The sequence below is a fragment of the Mastomys coucha genome, unplaced genomic scaffold, assembly GCF_008632895.1.
Source record: "Mastomys coucha isolate ucsf_1 unplaced genomic scaffold, UCSF_Mcou_1 pScaffold5, whole genome shotgun sequence".
NCBI lineage: Eukaryota > Metazoa > Chordata > Mammalia > Rodentia > Muridae > Mastomys > Mastomys coucha.
In genome coordinates, this window is record NW_022196911.1 from 75,813,525 (window position 1) to 75,824,910 (window position 11,386).

Below are 11,386 nucleotides of genomic sequence, written 5' to 3' on the forward strand. Positions count from 1 at the left end.
AAAAAAAAAAAAAAAAAAAAAAAAAAAGGGAATATAAAAGGTTAGCCACCATAGTGCTAAGGAGGCAGAGAGAAAGAAAGTATAAAAGGCAGGCAACTCAAGGACTCCAGGAGGAAACCGTAATGTATACACAGTCACATTCTGAATTCCTACTCAAACCTCCTGTGTGACAGATCATTAAAACCTTTCTTTTCTTCTCTCTCTCTCTCTCTCTCTCTCTCTCTCTTTCTTTCTTATTTTCGGGAAAAGGGTCTCTATATAGCCCTAGCTCTCCTGGAACCCAGAGATCTACCTGCCTGCCTCTGCCTCCTCAGTGCTGAATTAAAAGCTTGCTGTCACCGACCACCTTGCAAGATTATTAAAACTGACAAGATTATTTAAACTCATTGAAGCTGAGTTTAAACTTAAAGTAACCTTTTGAAGTTAACAGGATGATGAGCTCACAAATTACTACCCATTGATACAAAACAATACACAGGTGACCTACTTTCCTCCACAGTTTAGTTATCAAAAAGTCATAAAGGTGAAAGTCAGAGGATAACTTTGTGGTTCTCACCTCCCATCTTTACACATGTTCCAGAGATCAAATTCATGTCCTCAGCACCTGACTTGCTGAGCCATCAAGGTACTTCTTATTTTATGTTCTTGTTTTGTTTTCTCAGACAGGCCTTTCTTTTTTCTTTTTCTTTTCTTTTGGTTTTTTCGAGACAGAGTTTCTCTGTGTAGCCCTGGCGGTCCTGGAACTCACTCTGTAGACAAGGCTGGCCTTGAACTCAGAAATCCGTCTGCCTCTGCCTCCCAAGTGCTGGGATTAAAGGCGTGTGCCACCACCAACCCGCCCAGACAGGCCTTTCTAAGTAGCCCTGGCTGTGGTAAAACTCTCCATGTAGACCAGGCTGGCTACAAACTCAGATCCTTCTTACCTGCCTCTGTCTCCTAAGTGTTGAGTTTAAAGGTCCACAACAAAGCCCAGCTCTACTTACTTTATTTCCCACATGAGTCAGGTAAAGTAAACAGTATTTTTTATTCTTCATTTACAGATAAGGAAAATGAAGATCAAGAAAGACCCATTTTAAATTTTACTAGGTCTCCTGACTATAAAGGATAAGCAAAATAACTGTGATAACTAGTGGCTCACTTACAGCTCTCAATAACAGAAAATTATCCCTACATTTGATGGACTTTATAAAGAGCAAATTAGCTGTACTTTCAGTTTAAAAATAAATGCAGTTTCTCTCTATTAAAATTATATATATATATATATGATGGGAGCTAAAGAGATAACTTGTAGTTAAGAACACATGCTACTCTTGGAAAAGATCTGGGCTTAGGTGATGCACACCTTTAATCCTAGCACTTGGGAGGCAGAGGCAGTCAGATTTCTGAGTTCAAGGCCAGCCTGGTCTACAGAGTGAGTTCCAGCACAGCCAGGACTATACAGAGAAGCCCTGTCTTGAAAAAAACCCAAATCCCAACACCATCCCCACCACCCCCAAAAAGAGATCTGGGCTTAGTTCCCAACACCCACATGGTTCCTAAAAACCATCTGTATCTCTAGCTCTAGAGGATCCGATGGCCTCCACAGGCACTGTATGCACCGGATGCAAAGATATGCAGGTAAACACCATACACATAAAGTACATTCTCTATATATTACACACACACACACACACAAGGATGGACGGACTGGAGGGATAGCTCAGAAGCTACAACCCCTCACTGCTCTTCTAAAGGAACTGGAGTCAGTTCCTAGCACCTGTATCACAATCAATCACATGTAACTTCAGTTCCAATGTCTCCAACATCCTCTTCTGGCCTAGGTAGACAATGCATAAATGTGAGTGCACAAGACATCCATTTGTGCCCATGCCCACACACTCATTCTCTCAGAAATAAATACAGACTGAGTAGTAGTGGCATATGCCTTTAATCCCAGCACTGGGAGGTAGAGGCAGGTGGCTCTCTGAGCTCAAGTTCAGCTTGGTCTACAGAGTGAGTTCTAGGATAGCCAGGGCTATACAGAGAAACCCATCTCAAAAAAAAAAAAAAAATATATATATATATATATACATTATAATCTATATTAAAAACAAACTGTAAGTAGCTTACAGAATTCTAAGACCGTGGGATGGAAAAGAAGCTCAGTGACTAAGAAGGACACTTGCTGGTCTTGCAAAGGACTACCTTCAATTCCCAAAACACATATGAGAGTCAGGTCAAAATTATCTGTGACTACAATACTCTCTGAAAATCTCTATGTGGACCTGGCTACCCTTGAACTCACAGAGATCCATATGAGTCTGCCTCCCAAGTACTATGATTAAAGGCATACGTTACCCTGACAGTCTTAATATAAAATAAAATGAAATAAAGACTGTTTGTGAGCTGGTAATGAATCTCAGTTGGTAGAGTGTTTGTATAGCATACACAAGGGAGCAACATCCCAAGCCTGGAAAAATATTCTTAATAAATGCTTATACTATTAATCAAAAGAAAAATATAAGATACATAGTTACATATACAGCAGTTTCTCACCTCTGTAGAATATGCACTGACAGATACATCATCAAAATGTTAATTAATCATAGCTATCTGTGAATGTAATTATAGGTTATTTTCAAATGATTTTATTTGTTTTTAGCTTTCCCTAGCTCTAGATTTACATGTTTTCTTAGGATACTGTAACAGTGTTATGCTGTACCAAGACACATCTAAACAGATTCCTGCACTGTCTTGAAGACAGTAAAAGAAGGGGAAGTGAGAGATAAAGCGGCAATAATGGCTTTCCTTTCTTCACTGAGCTACTAAGACTTCCTGTATTGGTCTTCTGAAATAACCTATGTTTTTCTTCATGAGTCTTTAGTTTGCTGTGTGTTTTCAAATCCTGTGGGAATAAAGACCTATAGAGAAGCTGGTATTATACAAAAGGAAAAACAAAACAAAACAAAACAAAAAAAAGGATAATAATTACTCTTCAAAAAGCAATCTGAAATCAATTACCTAAAACAAAAAACCAATACTAAGCTAGGTATAACACGGTGTCAGACAGTCACTAACAGGACTAAAAACAAGAGCATCTTCTGAGCCCCAGAATGCAGCTCAGTGAGACCCTGCCTCAAACACAAAAGCAAAACTGGGTGTCTGTGGCACTGTCTTAAGACTGAGACAGAAAAACAGCAGTTAGAACAGACTGCCTAGATAGTGGTTTCTAGGCCCATCAGAGAGACAATGAGACCTTATTTCAAAGACCAACCAACCAAACAAAGAGAACAAACAAAAATAAATTCTAAGTAAAAACACTGTATACAGAAAAGGGTATCAATCCACTGACTAGTCACATTAGAATATTAAAAGATGCTAACCAGAGGCTGAGTGGTGGTGGCACATGCCTTTAATTCCAGCACTTGGGAGGCACAGACAGGCAGATTTCTGAGTTCGAGGCCAGCCTGGTCTACAGAGTGAGTTCCAGGACAGCCAGAGCTAAAAAGATGCTAACCAGAATGATGACATGGGATGATGCAGTGCAGAATTGCCAGCAGGAGTTCAAGGCCACCCTATAGGCTTTACTGTCACAAAAGACATACTAGGTAAGTACTATTCATCTGAAGATGTGGGTGCAAGCCTTTAGTCCCAGAACCCGAAAGACAAGAGGCAGATGGATTTCTGTGACCTTGAGGCCAGCCTAATATGATCTACATAGTGAATTCCAAAACAGCCAGAGCTACTTAGTGTGACCCAGTCTCAAAAAAAACCCCAAGAATATAAAAATAAGATTATCAGTTATTCAGTTGCATGTTCTGTAAAACTATCTAACATACAAATGTCTGATATTTTCAACACTGTTTTGAGACAGTCTCACTAAGTCTCTCAGGCTAGTGTGAAATTTAGTAGCCTCCTCCATGAGCCTTGTATGTGCTGGGATTTCCAAAATGCACCACCACGCCTAAACAACATTTCAATCTTAGAGGAAAAAAAAAATGCAACATATGAAAATCATCTTAGTTTAAACTACAGAGATCAGAGAAGATCTGCCACAATGATATAGTCACTCTAAGTACTTCCACCTCAGTCTTTAATGTGTATTCTTTTTATTTCATTTCTTCTTTTTATTTTAGTTACATATGAGTATGTGGTTGTGTATGTGTGAGTGTATGAATGTATGTAGTGGGTATGTACAAACCACTGCAGGTACTATGGAGTGAATGTAGACACTGTGGAGACGAGGGGCCTTATATCCCCTGGAGATAGAGTTAGAGATGGCTGTAAGCCACTTGACATGGGGCTGGGAACAGAACCTAGATCCTCTACAAGAGAAATATGCTCTCCAAATTACTAAACCAACTCTCCAGCCCTTTATAATGTGTTTACTTATAACACCTAGGGATCTTGCTCAAGTGGATTTAATGAGTCCGGTCTGAAGCACAAGGTTCTGCATTCTTTGCAAGATGAAGTCACTGCGGTAAGTCATGGGCCACAGTTATAGTAGCAAGTACTCAGGTCACCACTGGCCAAAGCTAGATACCTCAATTAGGATCGCACACATACTCTGAGGGAGTAAAGACTTGAAGGTGAGTGCATAGAGGCTAAAGGAATCACCCTACTAAGACACAGGAAAGGCAAGACAGTCATTTTAGAGGGTTAGCTGCACACAGACCAACACACAGACTATATACAGACCAAAACACTGGCACTTCTCACTATACGCACTTCCTGGTACCTCACTCTGACCCCCCCCCCTTCAGTGATGAAAGATGGAGTCTCTGGATCTGCAAAACTCAAGTGTTAGGCCTGAGACTCTAGCAATGGCCTTAAGGTACTGCTACTTTAGGACTGAGTGCACTGCTGGCATCCTTGATCTGCCATCTTTGCTTACAAGCAGAAACATCAGTGTTCTACAAATCGCACAAGTAATGAAAAATACAGCAAAAGTTAAATCCTAAAATGAAATACATGACTTAGGCTTCTCTTGTTTATTTTGTTTTTAAAAGTGACAATATACTTATCAGGTCAAAGTAAATTCATGAAGGTTTATTTCCCTCAGTACACAGGACTTAGAAGTATTTCTGAAACACAATAAATACTTAATAAGTCAATGAACTAGTAAGTATTTAAAGGGAATGGAGGTTAATTTCTTTTTCCTTTTTATAGATTTATGTATTTATGTATATAAGTACACTGGTGCTCTCTTCAGACACACCAGAAGAGGCATCAGATCCTATTACAGATGGTTGTGAGCCACCATGTGGTTGCTGGGAATTGAACTCAGGGCCTCTGGAAGAGCAGTCAGTGCTCTTAACCGCTGAGCTATCTTTCTAGACCTGATAGTCAGTTCTTAGTACCAAGGATTCCAGAGAGATATAGAAAACTATTCTTGCCTTTAATCCCAGCACTTGGGAGGCAGAGGCAGGTGGATTTCTGAGTTCGAGGCCAGCCTAGTCTACAAAGTGAGTTCCAGGACAGCCAGAGGGAAAAAAAAAAAAAAAAAAGAGTTAAGATATCTTTAGCTAAAAAAAAAAATGTTCAAAGCCAGCCTAGACAACAGGAAAATGTCTCAAACGAAACAAAACAAAAAAGCACAAAGTAGTAAGTTAGAGGCAACTCTTACATTCCTACACAGAACTTCCTTTTCTCTAAAAACAGAGGGCAGGGCCTGAACTTAACCACAGAGGAGAAACTGCTACATGTTTTTAACAGATTTTTTTTTTTACTTGTTTTAAAAGATTTTTTTTTTTTATCTTTCTTCCCTCAGACTTTCACACACACCACTTCTTTGTTTTGTTTCAAGGGTATCTCTAGGTAGCTCTGGCTGTCCTGGAACTCACCTCTGTAGACCAGACTGGCCTCGAACTCAGAAATCCTGCCTGCCGCTGCCTCCCAAGTGCTGGGATTAAAGGGAAATGCCACCACCACCCGGCTTGTCTGTTTTTTTAATTTGTTTGTCTTTTTTTTAGAGACAGAGTTTCTCTGTATAACCCTGGCTGGCCTGGAACTCAATGTTGACTGGCTAGTCTCAAATTCATAAATCTGCCACCCTCTATCTCCCAAGTGCTAAGGAATAAAGGCATGCACCAACACTACTCACCTAGAAATACATTCTAAGCTAAGAAAGTCATTCAGGTAGGGCTACATATTGCATGTTTCTGTTTACACAATATGTCTAGAATAGGGGCTAACGATGTACCTAGTTTTGATCACCACTTAAATTAGAAGTGTGGGAAATACAGACAGGAGGATCAGAAGTTCAGGTCACACTTGGCTTGAACTTCAGGGAATTCAAGGCCAGCCTTGGCTACATGATACCCTTTCTGAAGGAAAGAAGCTGAGAAAAGGAAGAAAAAAAGGGAGCTCCAGGCCGGTGGTGGTGGCACACGCCTTTAATCCCAGCACTTGGGAGGCAGAGGCAGGTGGATTTCTGAGTTTGAGGTCAGCATGGTCTACAGAGTGAGTTCCAGGACAGCCAGGGCTACACAGAGAAACCCTGTCTGGAAAATAACCAAAAAAACCAAAAAAACAAAAAAAGAGAGAGAGAGAAAGAGAGAGAGAGCTCCAGAACAGGTAAATCCATAAAAATAGACAATAGTTTAGGCTTCTATTAGGTTAGTCAGAATGACACTGAATACAGAGTATTTCTAGAGAATAATGTAATAGTCTAGAATTCACGGATCATGATGGGTAAATATGTTTTAATTAAATATTTAATTGTTATTTTATGCTATGGATTTGGGTATTTTGCTTCTGTGTGTGTGTGTGTACAATGCCTGTGCGATGTGTGTGTGTGTACCTGGTGACAGTGTACCTGGTGACAATGGAGGCCAGAAGAGGGTGCAGAACTGGAGTTACTGATGTCTGTGAGTTGGCATATATGTAGGTGCTGAAAACTGAACCCCATCCTCTGGAAGAGCAGTCAGTTCTGAGTAACCTCTGAGCCATCTCTCCAGCTCTTATGGCTAAACAAATTTATAAGTAAACTAAAAAACATTGAATGAATTTTGTGACATGAATTTGACTTCAATTAAAAAAAAAAAAAACAAAACATCATGGGCTTGGGGAGTAGCTCAGTGGCAAAGCACTTGCTTGGTATTCATGAGACCTGCCTTGGAATCTATCTCTCAAAAAAAGCTACAAAAAAGAAAAAAAAAAAAAAGTAAAAGCAAGTAAAAAATAAACCCAGTGCAGCATCCCTTCCTCTTTGCTCTTCTCATCCTTCCCAAAAGTAACATTTTTACTCAAAAGCCATGTTATCTGATGATACATGATCTACAAGCAACTAGAACTCTAAGAATATCCTAACCACCAATCAAAGGCACCTGCTTATTTTGATAATGTTTTGTAACACAGAACTTTCTTTAAACGTGACTTGACAGGGGCCTAATTCTACAAATCTGAACAAGCACAATGGGCTAGAAGTAGCTGTGGTAACTTGAAACTGGAACAAAACACACTCCAGTTGACAAGGAGACAGACTGGACACTCTTACTTAGCGTAGTCAGTAATGTCACCAGAAATCTGAACCGTGATGAATGTGCTCTGAGGGTTTGCTGTGTCAAGCATGAGACAAAGTCTTTCAAAAATAAAACAAGTGAAAACCATAGTGAAGCAAACTAATTATAAGAGTACATTCTGAATTTAAATTATTGGATTCAAAACTTAATTGTTCAAGAAGTAGTGCAGTTTTCCAGTATGCCTAAAGCACTGGGTTCCATAACCAACACAAGGGGTAAATAAAAAATAAGTAAATATAAAATGAGAGAATATAAGTTTAAATTTTCTTTTCAGGGCTGTAGATCTATTAGGCAAGTATGACTGAACCATACTCATACATCTAGGCTTAGCAACTGAACATTGAACTATCTAGGGCGGAATCACATTAAAAAATGCACTCAACACACACACAAGACATTAACAAGCACTACACCCAGGTGCTTACCTCATTCTTCCAGTGCCAACCCTAATGCTTCTTAATTGCTGAGGGAGTTGAACAACAGCCGTGCTCATGTGTAAGATATATGAACTGGCTGAAACATTAGTCATTTATTACGGGGTACTTTAGCCAAGAATGGTGGAAACATGCCTGTTATCCCAGTACTCCAGAGGCTGAGGCTGGAGGATTTTCCAGTTTATTGTCAGCCTGGGCTACACTGTGAGTCCTATGACAGCCTTGACTACTTAGCAAGATCTTGGGTTTTTTGTTGTTGTCGTTTTTTTCGTTTTGTATTTTTTTTTTAATTAAAAAAAGGGGGGGCGGGGACTGGAAAGATATCTCAGTGGTTAAGGACATTGACTGCTCTTCTGGAGGTCCTAAGTTCAATTCCCAGCAACCACATGGTGGATCACAATCATCTGTAATGAGATCTGATGCCTTCTTCTGGTGTGTCTGATGATATGCTCATATATATTTAAAAAAAAAAAAAAAAAGCTGAGTGGTAGAGGCTGGCAAATCTCTGAGTTCAAGGCCAGCCTAGTCTACAAAGCAAGTTCCAGGATGGCCAGAGCTACACAGAGAAACCCTGTTTCAAAATTATAGTAATAGGAGCCGGGCAGTGGTGGTGCATGCCTTTAATCCCAGCACTTGGGAGACAGAGGCAGGTGGATTTCTGAGTTTGAGGCCAGCCTGGTCTACAGTGTGAGTTTCAGGACAGCCAGGGCTACACAGAAAAACCCTGTCTTGAAAAACCAAAATAATAATAATAATAATAATAATAATAATAAATGAATAATGAAAAAATTAAAATTTGGCCAGGCAGTGGTGGTGACATCCTTAATCCCAGCACTTGGGAGGCAGATTTCTGAGTTCGAGGCCAGCCTGGTCTACAGAGTGAGTTCCAGGACAGCCAGGGCTATACAGAGAAACCCTATCTTGGAAAATAAATAAATAAATAAATTTTAAAAATGTTTAAGGGGGTGGAATGGGAGGTGGCTAAGCTAAAATACACTGTATGCATACATGAAATTCACAGACTAAACAGTATTATATGAAAGGGGGTATTTTAAATCTTTTTTTAAATCCTAGATTTTCAACATTTATTTCAAAATAGCAGAAGGAATAATGCAGATTCTTTCCAAAGGAAATCCAGATGTGTGCATTGGAAGACCTTGAAAGTATTCACCAAATCAGGTTTAAAATCATAAGTCGTATCTGGATTCTGATCCCAGTTTTTGCTAAACTGTTGATGCCTGGCCTACACCAGCTCCACAGAGATTTAAAATATTAGCGATGACAATATTCAAAGATTATCACAGCACTATTTCACCATTTTCTGCTTCGGCACAGCAGCACGGGAGTTACCAGTGTGATGATACTCTAGGAAACTGGCCTAGAGAAATTCTAGTGGAATTCCATTTACTCAAAAAGCATTAAGTAAGCACTTAATAGTAATGTGAGGGATTATATTATCTTATCTAGCATTAGCAGAGGTTTATATCTCTTTCTTTGAGAGTGGAGAGAAGCCATATGGCTTTCCTCTATATCTGCTCGACCTTTCCTTGTGGAGAGATAACTGCAAGACTTGAAAGTGTATTTAAGACTCTTTTATTACCAGTCCTCTCTTCAAATCTGTTTATCCACTTCTCTTCTTCACCTTTGTATTCCCTCCCTGAAACATCTCGTTTTGCTCTTGTCCTTCAACATCCTTCACCTTCAGTTCTAAACTGTCTAGATATTACTCTAAATGATTGTTCAAGGCACTCGCGATCATGTGAGATGTTCAAATATTAACAATCCCCGTCCCCCATTCATTCGGCATTAATGTTACTGCTGCTCAACCTCTCCATTTCTCCTTACTTCTTCCCTCTCCCTCTACTTCGTCTCCACCTTTACTGTCCCCAGGTCACTGCCCTCAGGCTTTCTAAACAGAATGTCCACCGCAGGTTTCCCCTCACTATGTCCTCTTCCTCCCAACTCTCTTTTTTGATCATCACTCTGAGATCCCTCAGATTTTGCTCCAGAGGCTCATCCTCGGACACCACCCCTAGTCTCACCAAGTGTCCCGCGCGGCGGCTTTAGGAGCGCTCCCCGAACTCTTCCTCGGTTCCCCAAACTTATCTTTCCCTTCAAGAACTCTGCAGCACCCACCTCCCCACGTCACGTCTCCAACAGGTCTGCGACCTCCTTCCTCCAGAGGCTCGGGACGCCCCCGCCGCGCGCGCGCCCACCCTCCCGCCCGCGTCCTCTAAGGCCCGCAGCGGCCCTCCGACCTGCCTCTGCGCCTCCCGCAGCCCCTGCAGCCGCTGGCCCAGCTCCCGCCGGTAGCTCTGCGCCGCCTCCACGTTCTCGCGGGCTTCTTGAAGCAGCACCTCGGGCTCCGGCTCCATCGCGCCCTTCATCTGGCCGCACGGACCGCCGGATTCCGGACTGCGCCGGGCTCCCGCGAGCGACCCCGAGCGGCCTCGCGCAGCGGAAGCGCCGCCCCGCCCTGCCCTGGCCTTCACGCCCCGCCCCCGCTGCAGCTTGATTGACAGACGCCGGGGGTGGAGGTGGGGATTAGGGAGGCTGGGGCACACGCAGTAATGGCGTCTTCGTTTGAGTGAGTGGTAGCTGCTGAGCCGCCTGTTCAGCTCCTCCTCCAGCCTCTGTGCTGAGCCCGCCTGGACACTTCCTCAGGAAACAAGTGGAGGCATGAGTAGAAACACGTGAACAAGTCTCTAAGTGCTTCCCACTTCTTATCTTACAGCACTACTTATCTGCCCCGCACAGAGGAGGAAGTGGAGGGACACAGAAGGGGAATCTACTCTCCTAAACTCAGTGCATGATCTCCAGAGCCGAGGCTACAGCTCTGGGCCTTAAATCGTCGCTGTACTACCTTCCTAGTAAATGCCAGCTGGGGCGGGCATTTTGGGAGGATACTTGACCCAGGCGCCACCACCTAGATACTTTAAGGAGGGAGGTAAGAGAGAGGCCCAAGTGATGACCAGCTGTACAGCAATCCTGGCAGAAGTCCAAGGCGAGTGATGGCACGTTTTTTTCTGTAAGGGCCACCCGATAAATATCTGCTGGCATGTGATAAAAGTGTGTGTTTCGCTGTATTAAGTAAATGGGTGTGACCATGTATAGTAAAAACAAGAGGAGCTGCTTGCTCCTGTAGTTTCAGCTCTTGCAGAGGCTGGGGAGGAGGGTTGCTGGGAATGGGGAGCTGAAGGGCAGATTGGACTACAAGGATGTAAAAATAAACCTGAATACTGAATTTTAGATATGGCAAAATAACTTTCACATGTCACAACATGGTCTTTGTATTTTTTTCCCCCAAACTATTTAAAACGGGAAAAGTGATCTGTTGAAAGCCATACAAAAACTGGTTGGATTTGTGAGTCCTTAAATGAGCCATAAATTCAAGGTGTGTAAATTGTCTTCAGCAGGACCAGATATGGTACAGGATTGTTTTAGGATTAT

General features: G+C 41.9%; 1 protein-coding gene across 1 annotated transcript in view; it reads right to left on the reverse strand.

Annotated features, from left to right (window-relative positions):
* Crlf3 (cytokine receptor like factor 3) overlaps positions 1 to 10,553 on the reverse strand; it is a 36,186-nt gene extending 25,633 nt beyond the window's left edge. Inside the window, exon 1 of the mRNA XM_031354049.1 lies at positions 10,195 to 10,553. Within this exon, the coding sequence (XP_031209909.1) occupies positions 10,195 to 10,323 (129 nt within the window). The 5' untranslated portion in view covers positions 10,324 to 10,553. The remainder of the gene's footprint in view (positions 1 to 10,194) is intronic.
* Between the last annotated feature and the right edge of the window lie 833 nt (positions 10,554 to 11,386).